Consider the following 21,738-nt stretch of genomic DNA (forward strand, 5'->3'; position numbering starts at 1 on the left):
TTATAGTCCACTAAAACCACCAAACTATTGTCTAGTCAGGGGCAGTGATATGGTGCAATGGATAGAGACCAAGGTATCAAGTCAAGAAGACTCAGCCTCCTGTGTTTAAATATGGCTTCAGACACATTAACTATGAGTCAGACACAACTGAAAAAACAAATGAACAACAATTGTCTAACCATTCCTGCCCAGACTTGAATTTGCAAGGTTGAAATATAAAACCTTACAATTATTCTTTTTTATTTCATTTTGTCAAATTTGTCCAAGATTCTAGCCCATCAAGATCTTTTTGAATTTTGATTCTGTCATCCAATGTATTATTCTTCCTACTTTTGCATCATCTACAAATTTGAGAAGCATATCATTATCTAAGTCTTTTATGAAAATACTGGGAAACAGGTCAGTGTCATGGGAGAAGGTTGTCTTTAGAGTCAGGAGTCCTTGGTTCACATTCCTCTTCTGTCACAACCTTGATGGGCTTAAGCAAACCACTTAATTTCCATGGATCTCAGTTTCCTCCTCTGAAAAATTATTAAGTTGGATTAAATGATCTGATCTTCTTTGAGAAAGTCATTTGATCTTTTTAGACCCCAGTTTCTTCATCCATGAGAAAAAAATTAGGGGTTAGACTAGATGACCTCTTGGGTCCCTTATAATTCCAAATCTATGATAATTACTAATATCATTTTAATATAATTATTAATGACAATTAATATGAATTAATAGTTCAGAGCCATACCCAGATCTCTGAGACTCTTCTCTAGAGAATTTCCTGTTAATTAAGAATTAAGTTGTTTCAGGGGTTTCCATTCAACCAGTTCCAAAGCTCCCTAAGGATATTTTCACCTAGCCCACATTTCTCCATGAGATACTTCTGAAAGTTTTGATAAAAGCTATGTTTACACATTCATTCCCCTGCTCTATCATCCTAGTAACCCTATAAAAAAAGAATGAATGAAATTAATCTAACACAACCTGTTCTTTTGAAATCATGTTGACACTTTATGATTCCTGCTTTCTTTTCTGGACATTCACTAGCCATCCCTTTAATATCACTTTCTGGAATTAAATTCATTTCACTGGAGTATTGTTTGTAGATTTCATTCTCTTCACTTTTTTGAAAACCAGAACATTTACCCATCTCCAGTCATATGGGAACTTCTCTCATTCTCTATGATAGTTCCAAAAATTACTTACAGTAGCTCAGAAATCACATCCACTGGGATTTTCATTTCATTATGATATAGCTCATTTGTATCTAAATCTATATGATTTTAATGCATCAATTGGACAGCTAAATTCTTTCCTTCTATCTGCCTACATAAATTGGGTATTAACTTCTTGTTGACTATTTTTGTCATGTCTTTTTCAGTCAAAAGATATTTCTTATTGGCAAGGAAAACAGAAGCAGAATCCTGCTCCTCTGTCTTTTGTCATCCATTATCATGATCTATAGTATATATGATATAGATTCTATACCAATTAATTCTTTCTCTTCTTCAGTATTCCTCTTTCTTTCCAAATAGCTTTAAAAATTCTTTGTATACATCTTCTGCATTTTTTAAAAATCTGAGTTGATCAATTAGGTCCCCATGCATCTGTATTAATCTCTCAAGATTATCACTCCTTTTTCTCTCATTCAAATTGTTTCCTTTTTTACCTTCAGAATTTTATTCTTCAGAGTTTCCCATACTTTCTTGACTAAATTCCTTTTTTAAATTTTAGGCCATAAGTTTGAGGCAGTATTGGCACATTGGAAAAAGGGCTAAATTGGGACTTAAAAGGTCTAAGTTCAGATCCTAGCTCTTATTACTTGTGTGATCTTAGGCAAGTCTAGGCTTTAATTTTCTCATCTGTAACTTCATGGCATTGGACTAAATGATTTATCCCTGGAACAACTTATGTCTTTCCTATTTTTGTCTCAGTAGGTCTGATTATAATATTGCTTTCATATTATTGTTTTTCTTTCTTCTTCTGTTGTTCTCTACACAGATGATCTCCAACATGCTTTTTCTCTGGTTCCTGAATTTCTTCAAACAAGTTTATCTTCTTTTAAAAATTTTATTGACTTGTATTTATATTACAAACATTTCCAGATCACCCCACTCTATGAGAGCTTTCCTATAACAAGTCAAATGGTAAAGAAAACAAGCAACCTACCTTTTCAAAATTATTTTTAATGAACAGAAATCTATTTTCTCTTCCTCCAAAGCCCCCAAAAAGAGAAACGAAAAACATATTCCTGACAATAAATATTCAAAGTCAAGAAAAAGAAATTCCTTCATTGCCTACATGCAAAAATAGGTACATTTCATTTTGTACTCTAAATATATAATCTATCAGAAAGTGAGTAGAATGTTTCCCCATCAGTCTCTGGAATCATGGGTGGTCATTGTATTGATCATAGTTCTTACAGCTTTCAAAATTCTTTGTCTTTCCAGTGTTCTTTAATTGTTTAAATTGTTCTCCTTATTTTGTTCTTTCATTCTTCATCAGTTTGTAACGGTCTTCAAAATTGTTCATTTTTAAAATATTGACATGATGGTAGAAATTATATTTTTAGTTCTGCTTACTTTGCAGATATGTCTTTATATAAGTCTTTCCATATCTGAATTCATCTAGTTCCTCATTTCTTACAGCACAAAAGTGTTCATCATATTCATATGCCATAATTTACTCAACTGTTCTTCAACTGGTTGGCATCCCTTTTTGTTTCCAGATTGTTGTTGCCGTTTGTCTCTACAAATAGAGCTGCTATAAATATTTTTATACATTATAGGAACTGTGACTATCTGGACATTTCTACTGCTATTTTGTTTTCTGCCTTGTATTTGCTTAATATAATATCTAGATAGATATACAAGCTATTTTCTTCTTTCCACTTTCTTTTAGGAACAAAGACCTTTTGAGTAGGTTTGCAAAACTGCATTCTTACCAATACCTATTGTGTCTACTTCATCCCTGGCCAGGAACATCTAAATCTTATATTTTAAGCCAAACCCAGAAATTCAAATCCTTTTTTCAGGAATGTTTTCTCTCATCTAAACAGAAACGCTGCCTCTCATCTAAAAATCCCTGATCTTAATAAGCAACAAGAAGAAAAACACCACTTGTGTTCCTAAGGGTTTCAGTTTTTTGCTTAAGAATTAAAAATCTTGAAGGGGCACTGACATTCTGGAAAGTCTCCAGAGGAAGGCAATCATGGTGGTTGAAGGACTCTAAGATCATGCCATATGTAAATCACTTGAAGGAACTGGCAGCATTTAGCCTGAAGAAAAGGAGACTTATAGGAGTATAGCAGTCTTTATCTAGTTCAAAGGCTGTCATATGAGCAACAGATTAAATTTGTTCCACTTGACCACTGGGGTAAAAAAAATAGGAAGAGTAGGTAGAAGTTGCAAAGAAGTATATTTAAACTTGATATAAGAAAAATGTTCTAGGCATTTGTAACTAATTAAAAGTGAAATAGGTTTCCCGCAGAAGGTGGTACATTCTCTCTTTTCAAAAATATTCACAGAGAATGCTAGAAAATTAATAATAGCTAAACAACCTAACATTTATAGCACTTTAAGGTTTCCATAGTGTTTTTAAATATACAATCTCATTGGATCCTCACAAAAAAACCAGAGGTAAGTGCTATTGTTATCCTCATTTTTACAGTTGAAGAAATTGAGGCAGATAGAGGTTAATTGACTTTTCCAGGATTATACAACCAGGAAGTATCCGAGGCCAGATTTTAATACAGATCTTACTTACCCTGGTTCAATGTTTTTAACTATTGCTCCCTCTAGCTGCCTCATTTGTCAAGTATTTTATAAAGGGGATTCTTGGTCATGTAGAGGCTAGACTAGATGCCTCTGAGATCACTTCTATAAACACTAATTCCTTTTCCCATTCTGTTCTCAGAATATCCACTAGACTTTTTGCTTGTTTGTCCATTACCCTGGAACCTTCCCTTCTTCTAGAGGGACATACCTTCCAAGAATAGGAAGGTAACTCTATTGTACTCTGCCCATCAGAACTCATTTGCAGTATTATGTTCATATTTGGGTACCCTAGTTGAAGAAGAAACCAGAGATCATTCAAAAGATAAACATAACAGTGAAGGGCCTTGAGTCCTTATATATGAGGATCCTTTGGAGGTATTTGGCCTTTTTAGCCTGTAGTTAAGACTCAGAAAGTACAAGAGATCTGTCTTCAAGTATTTCAGGAACTGTCATGTGGAGGAAATTAGACTTGCACTCCTTTGAGGTTTTCAAGCAGAGGCTGGACAACTATTTATTGGATATATTAGAGGGGATTTTTTTTGGCGTATGAGTTGGACTAGATAACCATTGAGGTCCCTTCCATCTTTCAAATTCTGGAATCTTTCTCCCTGAAGCATGCTTCTTAGGAAATTTCTCTTCTCTCAACAGAAAGCTAGATCCCCAAACTCGTGGTTTTCTTTTAGGCAAAACTCTGGGGCTGGCACTGCCCAAGAAATTCTTCTAATAGATTGCTGTTATAGAGGCAAGGACTCTCACTCACCACTTAGCTAAGTGGTTGCTTTAGCCATGGCTGACATATGGTTGAAAGGCTTTTGCCCCTTCAAGGCTAAGGCCAACAATTGAACACTGCCAAGGAACTGTTCTCTTGGTCAACAAGGCCAAATACATGTATACTCTGCTATGTGTCTCTCCAGCAACTCTTAACACAGCATGGTAAAATGGAAAGAACACTAAACTTGAGAATCACAGGACCTAGTTTGAATCTTGACCACCATCTATGTGACCTTGGCAAGTAGCTAAACTTCTCTGGGCTCAATTTCCTCACTTTTGGTTCTAGAGTTTGATCCTATGAGACCATGACATACTACCAAAACTCCAGCCACCACTCAGTCTCTTGGGCACATATTTTAGGCTTATGTCTCTGGGGTGAGGTAAGAATAGTTGGCCTCTAGTATCCATGATATCTCTTCTCAGGCCACATGGGCATGAGCACATTTCATACATAATACCTGTTCTCCAAGTTACCCACTAATATCTTGAGCATTCTTAATTCTGCTATACTCTTAGAACCTCTCCAGAGGAAAGGAATTAAAAAGGAATGCTATGATTAAGTACTCAATGAAATGTCCTTTCAAAAGGAGTATAAGCCAATCAGTACATATAGAAACAGTTTGTGTCAGTAAAACCACCCCTTAAAGAGATACTAAGGAATGTCTCTGTTACCCTCGGTAGGAAGATATAATTAAAGTTTGGAGAACTAATCTTCCTATAATCTCACCAAGGTAATGAGAACTTGAGATCAAAAACTTTCAAAAGGAAATAAAGTATGTATTAAAAAATAGTTTATACAAGCAAAAGGAATAAGAAAAATTCTTGATTAAAATAAAACATTTTAAAGTGTCTTTTAAAAACACTTTAAAGTGCTTAAGTGGGTTTCTTGTTATAGTAGAATCCCAATGAGGGCATCTAATGAGAAAAAGAGAGCATATATTCAATGCTTGCTGGGCAGAGACTTAGGCTTTGGATATTTTGTTGTTCAATCCTGTATGACGCTTGTAATCTCATTTAGGGGTTTTCTTGACAAAGATACTGGAGTGGTTTGCCATTTCCTTCTCCAGATCATTTTGCAAATGAGGAAACTGAGGCCAACAGCATTAAGCGACTTCCCAGGGTCACAGAGCTAAAGTCTGAGACTGGATTTGAACTCGGGTCTTCCCGACTCTAGTCCAGGTGCTCTATCAACAGTACCACCAACCTTCCCTAGGGGATACAAATACAATAAACCAACCCAGCTTAAAAGGGATTTACATTCTAATGGGGAGACAAACATCTGGAATAAAAGTTTGAGATAATTTGATAGAGCACTGGCAGTTGTAGGGATGTGGAAGTGCTTTATGTATTTGAGCTGCTTCTGGAAGAAAGGAATTCCATAAGGTGGAGCTGAAAAGGATATGCATTCCATTCATGGGGAAGAGCCAGCCCAAAAACAGACCAGAGGAAGAGAGGCTAATTTAGTTTGATTACAGAACACGTAGGGAGCTGGAAAGATAGGTGAGAGCCAGGTGGCAAAGGGCTATATAATATTAAAGGTCCCTTTCACAGCTTTAAAACTATAGATTCTCTGAATTCGAGATTTTTGAAAGAGAGTACCCTTTAAAGTTTCTCAGGATTATTAGAAAAACTTCATTTTTGCATTAACTAGAGTTAGAGAAAACCGACTAAGAGAGCTAAGGGATGTTTTTCATTATGATCGCAACTTTTCAGAAACCTGTTAATTTTATCCTTCCTTTCAGCTATCAATTTTATAACTTTCCCCATCTCCTTCCACAAATTATATCTCACATTTAATTTTATCTTAAAGAATAAATTCACAGCACCAGCTTCTCTAAAATCTGAGTTTTTACTTAGACACCTACTCCCAGGAATGATTTGGCTAGTACTTAAGACAATTAACTCCAATGTGGTCTTATTTAAAGTCCTTTTTAGGCTGTATTCTTGGGGGATGTGGGAGAAAGGAGTTTCGCCGCTTGTAATTTAGCTTTTAACTTTATTTAAGTGAATTTGGAACGATAGAATACAATGAAACCGAAAATCCGGTAGTTCCTAGGGAGCATTGCGGGGGGAGTGTGGAATCGCCCTAGCCTTAAAAGCTCATTTCCCGGGGAGCAGGACTTAGCTTGATCTCCGGATCTACAATCCAGACGAGAACAATGGCTCGTACGCTTTCCCCCAGGAGTCCCGGTTTCCAGACTCCCAGGCAGGCGGACTCAGCAGTTAAGAGTGCAGTTCCACTCCACCCTCCCGACGCTGACATGTAAGAGTGACATCAGTCTTGAAGTTCCCCAAAACATCACAAGCTGCGGAAGGGCTACCTGGACAAGCGAGTAAGTTTTCTATTAACCAGAACATAAGAATGCGAGCTGACCAAGGGGAGCGGAAGGACCAAAGGCACCAGGCGACCTTTCGAAAAGACAGCCAATCCCCGAGCTTTGCAGGATTCCTCCGCCGGCGGGCGCCCTCCTCCAGCAGCAGCAGCAGCAGCAGGTGGCGACCCCGGGAACATTCCTTCCCCCTGCCGCCCGCCCGACGCGGAAGGCGAAACCCACCCCGCCCCCTCGCCACTTTTCCCAAGATGCTCCGCGGCTGAACTCCAACCTTCTCCGCCCTCCTCCCTCCGTGACCCCCTCCCTCCACGTCTGCCGCCCCCCCACCCGTCACTGGGCCGGCTGGGCTGCCACTCTAGGCTCCGGAGCCCAGGCTCCGGGACGGGGGTGGCAGGAGCGAGGGACACGAGAAGAAAGTGAATCCGAAGCCTCCGCCGCAGCCCGAACTAGCCCCTGTAGAAGACTGCTGCCGCCGCTAGCCGTCTCCTCCCCCAGGCCGGGAGCGGCGAGGCGAGGGCGGGGGCCCCACCCGCGTGTAGCCGCCGCGGACTCTGGCTGGACGCAAAGGCTACTTGTGGGTGGCCTCGTCCCTCGGGTGAGTGATAGCGGACGGAAAGGGGGAGAAGAGAAGAGAGAAGGGAGGGAGTGGGTGGGCGGGCTCAGCCGTCGCGTTTCGACCTGGGGCGGGGTCGCCGCCGCTGGGGGGCGGAGCTGCCGGGCGGGAGGAGCGGGAAGACGAGGAAGGGAAGGGGGTGGGGGGGGTGACGGAGCCTCATTTCCTCCTCCAGCGCCATTTTGTAGCAGCGAGACCCGCAAATAAAGGGAAGAACCCGTCTCTGCGGCGGGAGGAGGAGGAGGAGGAGGAGGAGGAGGAGCCGTCGCTGGGGCCGGGGCACCCAGGCGGCTTAGGGTGGTGGGGTCGCCCGGCGCTCGCCGCTCCGTCCGTCCGCCTGTCCGTCTGTGAGGGGGTCGGCGCCCCGGTCGGTCTATGTGACAAGCCGGCGGCAGCAGCGGCGGCCTCGGCGTGGGTAGGTAAGTGCAGGACTCGGGGCCGCTGCCGGAACAGACCTCGCCCGCCTCGGGCCGAAGTGACCGCGTCCCTCCCTACGCCCCCCTCGCCCCACCCCAGCCTCGCCCTGTCCGTCAGGCCGCTCCCCCCGGCGTTGAGGCCGGAACCGGGAGGGCTTTGGGGATCCCGGGCCTGCGACTCCGTTAACTGCTTCGCCTCTTTTGATGAGGAGACGCGGAGGCTGCTGCCCCGAGGCCATTTTACTCTCCCCACCTTCCTTGCCGCTCGGTACCTGAGGTGGGAAGCCGAGGAACGGACCGCTCGGCCGGCCCGTGGGCGCGGGAGCCTTGTGGCTGCGGCGGGCTGCGTGGAGCTCCTGTCGCCTCACTCGCAAGTGCTTGGAAATCTCTTCGCTGCCTCTGCCTTAGCCCCCTCCCGCCCCCTTCGGCCAAATTCTGGGCTGGCTGGGTTTAAACTACGCAAGAAAAAAAAAAGTTACCGCTTAGGTTGGCTTGTTTTACCCAGGGAGACCAAATTCAAATTCACCCTAACAAAAAAAAAAATAGCTTGTGGGGAACACTAAGGACACCTCCTTTCCCAGGAGTGTTTACTGACAGAGCTGCATTGAGCTTTAATCCCAAGGAAGAGAAAACAAAGTAGCTTTAAAGAAGTATTCATTTGTTTACATCTTGAAACTTCTTCAGGATCCCATGCCTCTTTCCTTTTCAAGCGCTCATCTTCAGATGAGTTTCATTTTGTATAAATAGTTTGAGGGAAAGAGAGAGGTATTAAAGTATCTTGAGTTTTTTGACACTTTTTAATTTGACACTTGATTTTATAAATATAAACTTCCGGGGAGTGTTAGTTATAAGGAATTGGGTATGACTTTCCTCCTATTAACAAATATTTTAAATAGTGCATTGTGGTTGTGAGTTGTTGTAGTCTTGTATATTATACCTTAAACTGATTAAAAGTGGTATTTAAATTACCTGATTACTATAGAGGACAAATGAAAATCAGAGGACCCCTCCACCCCACCCCTCTGGCTCTTTTCTCTTGTCTTGCATTTGCTAAGCGATTGAGCTTTAATTGGCAACGTATGAACTTTGTCTAGAAAAAAAATTCTTTTGGTTGTGTGTTTTGCAGTTATTTGCATTTCAGTAGCTGATGTAGAAGACAGTTTTTGGATTTGGTTTTGAAATACCTGAGTTTGAACCAAACCTCAGCAACTTGTCCTTAAACAAGTCATTTAATTTCTCTGGGCCTTAGTTTCTTCTTGTAAAATGAGTGTCATTTAGTTTTCTAATGTCTCTTTTAGCTTGACATAGTATAGCTTATGAAAATAGTTTGCCATGGTCCCATAAGACACCTGTTCCATCTCCTTTCACTTTTTTCAGTTAAAATTTACCGAGTATAATATGCACTGTTTTGACTGCTAGAGGAGAGATGGAAGAAATTGGTTTCATGTAGTTTTTGCAAAATACTTTTATAAAAAGTTTAATTTTATACTTAACCCAGTCTTCGCTAGGCCAAGCAGATAACCACTCCTATTTTCTCCATTTGAGGAAACAGGCTTACAAGATGGTTTGGCTATTGGTTTTACTCTGGGTTACACAATTGTGATATTAATGGAGCCAGAACTGTAATTTGTGTTTTCCTACTCCCAAGTTCAGCGGTTTTTTTCCCTCCATTCCAAGATACTTCCAACGTAGAGTCTAGTCCACAGGTGAGGTTATTGAGTTTTTTTAAAGATGTGAAAGATTAATTAAATTTCATTTGGAAAACTGAGGCCAAGATAAAGAAAAATTAGTGATAGTGCCAAGTCAGAATTCAGGTCTTCTAGTGTTACTGTAATATAAAGATTAAAGCTAAGGAATTTGTGAGGGCACATTACTTCAGAGTAAGTGTATATTTACAGATTATGTTCATTAGTCCATGTTTTATTAGTATGAAGAAGGTAACTGAATAAGTATTAATCACCCCAATTCTCTGGTGGAAAAATTGGAGGAGTCCTGCAGCAAGTATTTTTTAAGCATTCTACCACATGCCAGGCACAGTGCTGAGTGCTTTACAAATGTTATTCAATCCTTTTAACAAGCCTATAGGTAGACACTATTATTATCCCCATTTTACAGGTGAGGAAACTGAGGTAGACAGATTGAGCAACTTGCTTAGGGACAAATAGCTAGTGTTTAAGACCAGTTTCAAACTAACCCAACTCTTTAGTGCTACAGCTACTGTACCACTTGGGAAAGTAATGGAGGTTTGTCATTGAAAATTCAATGTCACATGGTCATAGGTTCTGAATTGAAACCCATAAAATTGTCATTTCTAAAACTTGAACCATGCCTACCCCTGATATCTTTAAATACATCCATTATTTATTCATTCATGTCTGGAAAATATGTAGTAGTCTTCGGATTAAAAGATCATCCTGCCTCAGGCCCCCATCATTTTTCCAGAAGATATTGCTAGTAACCTATACATAAGACTACCCAGAACCAGATGCTTTTCCTTCCAGTCTTTCACACAGCTACCAAAATAGTCTTCCTAAAGCAAAGACTTGAGCATGTCACTACCTTGCATAAGCATTTCTTTTGCTTCTAAGATAAATTGCATTCTTCACAGCTTGGCAGTTAAAACCCTTTGCAGTCTGTCTGTAGCTTACCTTTCCAGGCTTCACATTACTCTCTTTCATGGGCTCTTTGTTCAAGCCAAACTGGCCTTCACTGTGCCCTGAATTTCCATTCCCTGCCTGTGGCCTTTGTGCAAACTGCCCCATGTTCCTGGAATGCATTCCCTCCTTCTCCGAGAACCCTTAACTTCCTTCTCTGCTCAACTCAAGCGCTGTTTCCTATAAAAAAACTTTTCTTGATAACCCCTAATTGTTTTTATTCTCTCCTTCTGAATTATATTGTATTTATTAACTGTGTCCCTTCAGCAAAATATAAGTTCCCTAATGACAATAATTAAGGGTTACATAACATTTTTTGAAGTTTGCAAAGAGCTTCATGAACATTATCTAATTTAATCCTTACAACAGCCCTATAAAGTAAATATTTCAATGTCTTCCCATTTTATACATAAGGAAATGAAGGAATGAATTAAGCGATTTAGTAAAGGTTGCAGTTAATAACTATCAGAAGTAGATTTTGAACCCAGGTCTTGGTATCAAGTCTAGTACTTCTATCTACTACGTTGTACTTACTACATTTGGGGGGAAAGGCCTGGTTTTACTTTTGTTTTTGCATTCTATAATGCCTTTTACATGGACAGTACTTAATGTTGTTGAATGACTATGGTATAGAATCACAGTAGTGTTATTTGGCCAATGATATTGAGGGTTCCTTAGCACCAATCTTAGTCTTTTTTTTTTTTTTTAAACTTTATAAATTGACTGAGAAGAGGTTCATAGATTTAGAGCCAGAAGGATCCGATAATGTATTCCCAACTCCATCATTTTACAGATGAGGAAGCTGAGGCCCAGACAGATTAAGTGACTTACTTGAGCAAGATAGTAAGTAATAGAATGAGGATTTAGTTTTCTGAAGCTAAATGCAGTGTTTAGTGTTCTTTCCATTCCATCTCTCCACTCAGTCATGTTGTCTATGACTTTTGGTTTACCAAACTGGATTTTTGTGGTTCTTGTTTAGAAAAACCCACAGTAATGCATTAAAGCAATAACATTTCAAGTTAAAGGCCTTCTATGTCTCAGTCACTATGCTAAGGACTTTATCTCATTTGATCCTCATAACAACTTTATTGCTATTATTATCCCCATTTTACAATTGAGAAAACTGAGATAGACAAAAGTTAGGTGAATTACCTAGGGTCACCCAGCTAGGAAGTATGGGAATTGATTTGAACTTGTAGACTCACTTCAGGCCCAGGACTGTCTGCACTGTACTACAAAACTGTTTGTAACTGAAATTGCTTTAAAATTAGCTGAATATTTAATTTCCTTTCCAGGCACTCTATATAAAAAGCCTTAAGAAAATAGGTATTGTTTTCACAAATTTCTCAGAAATCCTATCTCAGTTTGATATGAATCTTAAAAGAATAACTTTTTTATTAAAGTTAAATTTAAGTTTATCCCTTTTTGTATTTGTTGAAGTAAATTTTTGGTGTGAACTAGCACTGTTAACTATCTAATTTTGTACCCAAAGGAAGAATATAAGTTGTTCTCATCTTAAAGGTATGCTTATGATAGCAGGTGCATATTTTATATTTTTGTACACTTTAACTTTGTTCTCTAGGGTCTTCCATTTGACCCTTAGTGTTCTGGTATAAAATACTTCCAACACTATTATATTTGTTATTAAAAGTAGTAATTAGATTCTTCAGAATTGAAAAAGATTCTAAGTTATTTTCCCTTAAGTTTGCTTATAAGAAATATACTTTAATGGTTTTATATAAAAAATCTCTAGTATATTCTTGAGTATTTTACTTTGGAAGATGGAAATTACAGTGGATTATATTCTATGATTCTTGAGATAGGATCAGCTTCAGACATGCAACATTTTTAATGTATTTATGTGTCTGTCTCCTTTTCTTGCTCAGACTGAACTGAGTTGAATAGCCACTTGTCAGGTTTGTTATAGTGGGAATTGCTTTTATAAGTTGGACTTGGGAGCAACTGTTTGGCTCTGTGGATTGTGAGCCAAGCCTTGAGACAGAGGCCCTAGGTTCAAATCTGGCCCAGATACTTCCTAGCTGTGTGACTCTGGACAAGTCACTTAACCCCCATTGCCTAGCCCTTACCACTCTTCTGCCTTAGACCCAATACACAGTGATTCTAAGATGGAAGGTAAGGGTTTAAAAATAAGATAAGTTGGACTTAATGAGAACCACTGAAGAAGCTCTTAAAAATCTGAGATTCTGTATGATCAATCAAGCGTTTATTAAGCACCTACTATGTGTAAGGAACTGTGCTCTAGGTGATAGGAAATTGTATGGCAGCTGGAAAGTTTGGCACTAACTTGTAAACTGTTTTAAATGACAAAGAGAAGAGCTTATATTTGATCCTAGAGGCAATAGGAAGCCACTGGAATTTATAAAAGTAGGAGAGTGATGATCAAACCTGTACTTTAGCAAATTATGTATGGAGGATATAGTCTAGAATAGGAGTGACTTGAGGCAGGTCTCTGTGACTGCCCAAGTGAGATGTGAATAGCAAGATGGTGACTATGTGAATAGAGAAGGGGACAGGTCTAATATGCTATGGCAGTAGAAATGGCAGAATTTGATCACCGATTAGCTCTATGAAGTAAAGTACAGTGAAAAGTCTTGAGTCTAGGACAGTGCTAGTGGTGAACTTTTGAAACTAAAAAAGCAGTGGTGTGGTGCACTTGACCGAGTTAGGAAAGTTTATAATAGAAATTATTTGGGAAAAAGACAATTAGTTCTACCAAAAGACATATTTGAACTGCTTACTGGCCAATTCAAAATGTCTTCTAGGCAGTGGTGCTACAGGATTAGAGGACTAGGCATATGGATCCAGGAAGTTCTCTGCCTAGAGGTAATAACTAAACCCATGGAAATTTATGAAGAGCCAATGAAAATATACCTGCACTGTAGGTAGGAGGGGATGGGGGTGATATATGGATGGATGAGTCAGAAAAAGAAATTGAGAAGATGAAAAATACAGGGACCATGGACCCTATAAGCCAGGGTAAGCTTTGGAATATAGGACATTTGATTCCATGCTTGTGAACCCTAAACTCATTGCATCTATCTCTGAGCTCCTTTCAGTTTCTAGGTGATCCAAACCAAGGTATCAGGAACCATTTTTCTTATTACCCCAAACCAGCTCTTAATTATCCATGCTAAGTAGAAACATAGGTATGAAATCAATGATGATTCAAAAACATCACTTCTGACTAGTAGATAAACCTATCCTAAGGCATTATCAAAAGACTGGCAACTAGGAAAGGGTTTTTGTTTTGTTTTGTTTTGTTTTTTAGCTGTTCCATCTTTTTTATTCAGTGGCTCTTTTTCATCTGCCAGTTTTGTATATACTTTATATGCATGCTCTGTTTCTTTAGTATGGTACCTGTTCCTAGTAGGTATTTAATAAACATTTGTTATATCATTGATTCTGTCTCATAAAGTTACTCTATCATTTCTGTCTTCCCCAAACTTCTCAAAAAGGTAATCTATGCCTAATATCTGTGCATCCTTACCACCTACCATATCTTTAGTCCCTTACAGTTAGGCTTGCCCACTCTACTAAAGCTGCTCTCTAAGGTTACTAGTTATTTTTTTAATCATTACATCAGGGTTCTCCACTCTCCCATCTTCTTTGTACCATTTGATATACTGACCACTTTCTTTCTTCCTATTCAAGTTCTTTGACCAAGATATGATACATTCTTCTTTTGACACTTATTTATGTTGCTATTGCTTCCTTCTTGACTCTTTGAGTATTCTTTAAGAATCTTCTTGATCTTTTCTCATTTTATTCTCTTTACTTTGAGAATCTCATTCATTCCCATAGCATTTACTGTGATTGCTAATCAGATGATTCCCAATCCTATTATCTCGACTTAGACCTCAAGCTACCTATAGAACATCTCCACTGGATGCCCTGCCAGGACCTCAGACTCAACAGATCCAAAACTGAGTTCATCACATTTCTCCAAAAACTTGTTCATCCTTCAGACACTTCTATCAATAATACTACCATTCAAAGAGTCTCCCACAATCAAAATCTTGGTATTATCTCTAATTTCTTTATTCTGCTTTCCAATCAGTTAGGCACTCCATTTGATTCTACCTGGCTAGTATCTCTAGCATCTATTTGTTCCTTTCCCCAGGCAACATACAAGCCTATTTTATAAGCATCTAAACCTGAGGTGTGAAACACAGTTCTTGATGACTCCCAACTTCAGTACTCTACTCTAGCCTGTTCCAGATTAAAATGTAATTAAGAAATAGTTAACAAAATAAGGAAAAATACAATAAAACATAGATAATGTTGATGTGTGACTTTTTTTTTAACAAAAGCAATCAGTAATCATTTATTAAGCACCTACTGTATGCCAGGCATTGTGCTAGGCAAAAGATATACAAAAAGAGACAAGAGAATCCCTGCCCTCAAGGAGTTTATAATCTAATAAATAGCCTTTCTAATGATTCTACAGGTATCCTTATGTACATTTTGACACAATTGATATCATGAAGGTATTTTTCTCTCTTTCTCCCCATTCTATTCTTTATACTGCCAGAATAATCTTTTTAACTCATAGATTTATTCATGTAACACAAGTGTTTAAAATTCTTGAATGTCCACATAGTTACTCTTACTCAGTACCACAATGTGGTGCTATGGCACCTTCACCTTGTTTCATTAGTCCCTGTTTGTCACTTTCACTTTAGTCAAATTACATTTTCCTTCAGTATATACAAATCTCTCAATCTTCTCTTTGTTCAAGCGCTTCCCTGTGATTGGAATGCCTTTTATAGCCATTTTAGTTACTACCTGTCCTTGAAAGTCAAACTCAAGTATATAGCACTTTGTTTTATAATTGCCTGATGCATATAGCTATAATATGTAATATTATATGTAATCTCTGATATAACCTTCTTGTGCCATCAGTTACTACTCTGAGTGCCATATATGCCAAGGCAGCCAAAATGAAGGCCCTATCCTGCTGCTTTTCTGTTTCTATGTCTTTGCCTAGTCAGTCATTATTTATGTTATACTCCACTTAAGTAGTGCCTGCATGTTGACTTATAAAACCACAAATTAATATTTATGTTGTATGGTATTTTCAATTATGTTGTTAAACATTTCTCAGTTACCTTTACCCTGTTTTAGAAAAGTATAACATCTGCTTCACTAGTCTTGTAAGCTTCATGAGAACAAAAGCTATGTATGTCTTATTTAAAATTTTTATCACCCTCAGCACCTAGGATAGAGGTCCCTAGATCAGAAAGGTAATGGAAGAACATTGGAATTATTATCTTTATGAATCAATATCTTACATCTTTAGGCATTCAGCATCAATGAAGTGATGGTAAAAATAGAGAGTAGCCTGGATTTTGAGAATTTGGTTTAAATTTTCTCCATATTTTTGAGGACGTTTCCCAGAGTGTCTAATGGAGTATTTCTTGTGTATTTTTAACATGTCTAAACCCTTTAATTTTACAAAAACTGAGGAAGACAGGGATTATATGACTTTTAGAGTACAAATTAAATGTCTGAGAGAAGATTTAAACCCAGGTCTTCCTGACTCAAAGTCCAGTCTATCCTCCACATCATGTGGTATACCTATAAGCAAAATCTTATTTTGGCCCATTATGTTACATTATGGGTAACTATAAGAAAATTTTATTTTCAAATGCCTATGGTATTTGTACTTCCTCCTATGAAAACTAAAATTTTGAAACAAAAACTACTTCCTTTTGGTTTATTATAATTAATAAAAGAAAGAAGCTTAAATTTTCAGAATTTACTTGACCAATATTAATTTCAACAGCATTTATTGTTGTTGTTCAGTTGTTTCAGTTATGTCCAACTCTTCATGACTCCATCTTGGTGTTTTCTTGGGAAAACTACTAGAGTGGTTTGTCATTTCCTTCTCTAGCTCATTTTACAGATGAGGAACTGAGACAAACCAGGTTAAGTGACTTGCCCAGGAACACAAAGCTAGTAAGTGTCTAAGGCAAAATTTGAACTGGAAAATATAAATCTTCCCAACCTCAGTTCCAGCACTCCATCCACTTTGCCACCTGGCCACCCCAAGCATTTATTAGGTGCTCAGTTATGCATGAGGAACTATGCTAGGTGCTGGACCAAGTTGAAAAAACTACATTGCCTCTTTAAGATATTCATGGATATACCTTGTGTTTAGAAGGTATACATTGTGTACAGAATAAGTATATATGGCAAAGTGCAGTGGGGCAAAGAACAGTTGTGGATTTGTAATGTTAATGGTTTCTATTACTGAATGTAAAAATTTCCATTTGAGTCCTTTTTTTCAGTTTTATTTCTTAGCGTCTTGAAGAGTACTCAGCATTTTGGCAGGCCAACTTGTATTGGAATTTGACCTTTAAAAAAAAAAAGTATTCCATCTTAGAATCAATACTGTATATTAGTTACAAGGTAGAAGAGTGGTAAGGGCTAGGAGGCAATGAGGATTAGGTGACTTGCCTGGAGTCACAGAGCAAGGAAGTGTGTGTCTGAGGCTAGATTTGAACTTAGGACCTCACATCTCTAGCCTTGCTTTCAGTCCACTGAGCCAATCTAACTGCCCCCAAGTTTGACCTGTATTTATGACTATAATTTATATATTATTTTCTGTGCACCAAATCATATTTGCTTTTCTCCCAATTTAAGTAGGTTTTATTGGCTTCTAGCTAAAAAAAATCCTTTGCCTTTCAGAATTTTAATAGCCAAAGAACAATTCAAAAGAAAAATTAATGAGCATACCAATATATAGCTATTATAGAAATGCATTCTTTTGAATACTACTTATAAAGAAACTCAGTTTACTCAAGTAGCAAATAACTAGAATGAAATAATTTATTGGGTATACCCAAATATATACCAAGTATATCTAGAAATTTTATCATGTGACATGTTAAATTATTTTATTACTATATTAATATAATTTATGCTTGATAATTATTTTGTTCGCAAATAATCCTGTTGGAAAATATTAAATCTAAGTGAGTCAGCATGCTGACAAAGTCTTTATATAGTTTTAAAAGACAATTTTAAATTAATTTATGACTAAAGTAGCATTGGAATTATATTTATATCAGTACTGTGATATGTGATGGTAATAGGGAAGGAAGCCTTTATAGCAAAAGGAGAGTTGAAAATTTATAACAAAAGAGTATTGAAGATAGATTTTCTTTTGAAAGAACAAAATTATTTTTGGAAGCCTTAGTTAACTACCCCAAGTTCTTAAAGTTAGAGGTCTAATGATCAAAAATTGGTGGCATGAAAAAGTAAAATTGAAAAAACAAGAGTTAGTAAAAATTGAACTCTAAAGAAAGTGTCCAAAATTATGTAATTGGATAAGTATACCTTGGATTGGATTGTATAAGATACCTTGGAAATGTTAAAAGTAACTACTCTTTGAGGTACTTTTTGGTATACCCACACTTTTTTGTGACTTTAATGAAAGTTAGTCTTGGCCTATTGATGGACCTATAAATTCATTCTCTATTTTTCTATATTTCTATATTTCCCCATTGATGGCTTCTATTTAAAAATTAAAGTTTGAAATTTTTCATATTTTGTGTAACTCTAGGTAGTTCATGGAAATTAAAAAAAAAATTTACCTGTGGCTTATAATGCAAAGTTCATTATATTGTTTGTAAAACAGTATAGTCAGTTTTGGAACATAGAACCCATTATATAGTTCTAGTATTTTATTAGGTTTATATTACCATGGTTGGAAGTAACTGAAGACAAAAAAGATAATGTTTATCAATTCATGAATTTTCTTAGAGCTGCTATAAAAGTTTCTTTATAAATTAAACAATCTTCTTTAATAGTTGAATTAGTTTAGTTTAGTTCCTAAATATATGTCATAGAAGAAATTTGTAAACATTTACATGGGAAAATCTTATGTTGCTATCAACCAAAAAATGCCCAATGTATAACAGGAAAGGAGTGTTTGGGTTTTTACTAGGCCGTTATCTCTATTCTGCTAGCAAGAAACCCATAATTACTCTCACCTGTTTCCTAGCTCCTACACTGCTTGTGGCTTTCATCAAACCTAATGGGAGCTTGTAGGAATATACTGGGAAATCATCTTTTTCCCATAGCTAAAAAACTATAGTGTTGAGAATGGATAGATTAACAAGCAATGTTAGGAAAGTAGGTGCCAACATGAGTGGAAGTTTGAATGGTAAAGTAATAAGTCTTTGTCAGCAGGAATTTGAAATGTAATGAATAGAATAATGATTTTTGGAGTTTAAATGATGAAAAATGACTAAAATTTAGTTCTAACAATTAAAATGAACTGTTTTCTTTTCTCATATAACCCTCCTTTTTTTCCCCCCCTAGAAAGCAAAATGACGAACGAAGAACCTCTCCCCAAAAAGGTAAGTTTGAAAATTTTTTAGGCCATAGCAGTGCTATTTGTTCTTCTGTAACACCTTAGAGCAAGAATTTCTTCACTTTTTTTGTGTTGTGGAACCCTTTGGTTATCTGGTAAAACCTATCTCTTCTCAAAATAAGGTTTCTAACTACACAAAAATATGTAGGACTACAAAGGATACTACATTGAAATGCAGTTATTAACTTTTTTTTTTAAGTCACAGGCTCTACCTCACTTTAAGAACCCCTATTAAGGAGAAAGGGAGAGGAAATAGTTAGTTTACAACCTTATCTCTAGAGATCAATAAAACCCACATGTATATTATGGTTTAAGGAGAATTTCAACCCCATAAAATAGATATTCAGTAAAATTAACCGAAAATATTATTGATCTCAAACTTGAGCATTGGTACTCTGCACCTATATCTTAAATATTGATATGAGAGGAAATTAAACTCTCATAAATTACTTACACCCTTGAGTGGGGAAGTTTTTTGTTTTTCTTATTTAAATCCCAGTTGCAATGAAATACAACTTCTTCCTATGCCTTTGTTTTTTCCCCCACCTCCCTTAGAAGTTCAATCTTCCAATCCCTTTAGCTTTGTAGAATATTCTCCCTTCAAACTCTCTTAAGCTTAAACAACTATTTTAGATGACATAGTTACTCAGTCTTAGCTACAGTAGCATTGCAAAATAGTTTTGAGGTAAAGTCTTCCCATATTCAAGGATCTTAAAAGTTGAAGGGAAGAAATAAAGTATACAGGAAACAGCTAATAGCACAAAACATATTTCGTGTTCCAAATTAAATAGTATAAAAAAGATTTCTTCCATATTTTAAGTTTCTTGAGCCATAAAGTATCTCTGGATTTGAATACATGCATGGTACAAATCTGTGTTATTTTTATATCTAAGCATTTCCTAGTGTAATCTTTTTTTGTTCCTCCTCACCCCCTTACCTTCATGTTAGATTTGAAATGCTTGTATTTAAGGGAAAATTGAAGAAAGTCATTTCTCTTGAGGCAAATTAACTGTTGTATTTACACACAGGGAAGAGAGTTTCAGAAACCCACAATCCTTAGGGGATATCTCAGAATACTTTATCCTATAATTTTGTTGATGCAAACTTCAATGACCAAGGACATTACAAATTTCAGGAGACACCAAACTTTTCAACTTTTTAAAAACCTCTTCAATAAAATAGAATAATTGTGAACAAAGAAATCATTCATAATAAGTAATTCAACTAATATGTGTTTCACATCTCAAGTGCAGAATTCCTATAGACTTCAAAGGCATATTTGATTTGCCTTTGACAGATAGGGGTCAAATCTCAAGGAGTCTTTTTTCTGATTCTCCCAACTGCGAGGGCCTTCCCTTCTGAGGTTACTTTCTATGTACTCTGTATATATTTTTGTATATACCTAGTTATTTACATATCACTGCTAATAGAATATAAGATCCTTAAGAGGAGAGGCTATTTTTCCATTCTTTGTATCCCTCATGCCTGGCATATTGTAAGGTCCTGCTAAATTCTTGTTGATTGCTTGAATGAAAGAGATTTAGACCCCAGTAATAAAGAATCTGATAGATAGGTGGGTAGTTTGCCCATTTTGCAATATTAGCTAGTCTTCCATATTATAAAAAATAAATGCCTAAATATAACTAATACAATGTTTTTTAGATTTAAAAAAATGCTCCTCCAGTTAACATTTTTTTTACCTATTTTATTTAAAGGTTCGACTCAGTGAAACTGATTTCAAAGTTATGGCAAGAGATGAATTAATCCTAAGGTAAAGTAATTTATACCAGCTAACTGAACATGCATAGATCTTCTATGGAGTAATATCTTCCCAAAATTTTCTTCATTATTTTTATTCTGTTCTGTGACTACAACCAGGACTAGTGATAATATTGCTTGATTTTTTTTTTAAATACAGCTTTATAATTCACAAAATGCTTTCCCCATGACAACCCTTATGAATAAGGTATTGAGTATTCTATAACGAATAACCTTTTTTATATAAATAAGGGAATTGAAACTCATTTGCCTACGGTCATACAGTACCTGTGCCACAAAAACTGGGCTTCATTTTTAAACAGTATTTAGTGGGGAAGAGTACAAACCTACGAATTCATTCATGCAGATAAACAACTCATCTGTAACTTAAAGTCTTAGAAAGTTGCTCCAAGACACTTAAGAGGTATGGGGAAATGCCCACCTATTGTTTGAGAGAGGCAGAACTTGAGCCCAGATTTTCCCAACTTTGTAAACTATTTTGCTTTGTTTTACTTTAAATAGATATCCTGAATATAAAAAAATAATTTTTAATAATTCTTCACTTTTCAACTTACTCAATGAGTAAAACTATTATGGGTACCCCAAAGCTATTTCAGTGCCCTCTAAAATATTATGTCCTTAGGAATGCACAGTTTTTCCATTTACTTTCTCCATGTCCCTCTTATTCCTTCCAAAGGGGAAAATAAAAACAAATCCTACAACAAATGATGGTGGGATAGGCTATATGTATACTATGTTGTTATTTAGGGCTTTTCCCTTATTTTTTTGTTCTTAAAAAATTGGCTGTCTTGAAGGATACTTCTATTTGAAACAAATAATTTATGCATTATTCATTAATGAAAAGTTAGTCAAGTGGAAACCTAGGTTTTATATATGTCTTAACTATCATTGACATATAACTTTGGGCAAGTCATTTAGTTTCTCTATACATCAGTTTCCTCATTTAAAAAATTATCTACTTGGACTAGGTGTTTCAGGTATCATGCAATGTTAAAATTTTAAAC

General features: G+C 37.0%; 1 protein-coding gene across 2 annotated transcripts in view; it reads left to right on the forward strand.

Moving 5' to 3' along the window:
* Positions 1-7,219: 7,219 nt before the first annotated feature.
* Positions 7,220-21,738, forward strand: part of LOC123243736 (WT1 associated protein) — a 31,915-nt gene continuing 17,396 nt past the window's right edge. Inside the window, exons 1-3 of one of the 2 annotated variants that reach the window (XM_044671801.1) lie at positions 7,220-7,466; positions 18,904-18,941; positions 20,671-20,726. In XM_044671801.1, the coding sequence (XP_044527736.1) occupies positions 18,912-18,941; positions 20,671-20,726 (86 nt within the window). In that variant the 5' untranslated portion in view covers positions 7,220-7,466; positions 18,904-18,911. Of the gene's footprint in view, positions 7,467-7,812; positions 7,904-18,903; positions 18,942-20,670; positions 20,727-21,738 lie in introns of those variants that run through there. The other variant, XM_044671800.1, reaches the window with a different exon arrangement.

Source organism: Gracilinanus agilis, chromosome 4, assembly GCF_016433145.1.
Source record: "Gracilinanus agilis isolate LMUSP501 chromosome 4, AgileGrace, whole genome shotgun sequence".
In the NCBI taxonomy this organism is placed as follows: domain Eukaryota; kingdom Metazoa; phylum Chordata; class Mammalia; order Didelphimorphia; family Didelphidae; genus Gracilinanus; species Gracilinanus agilis.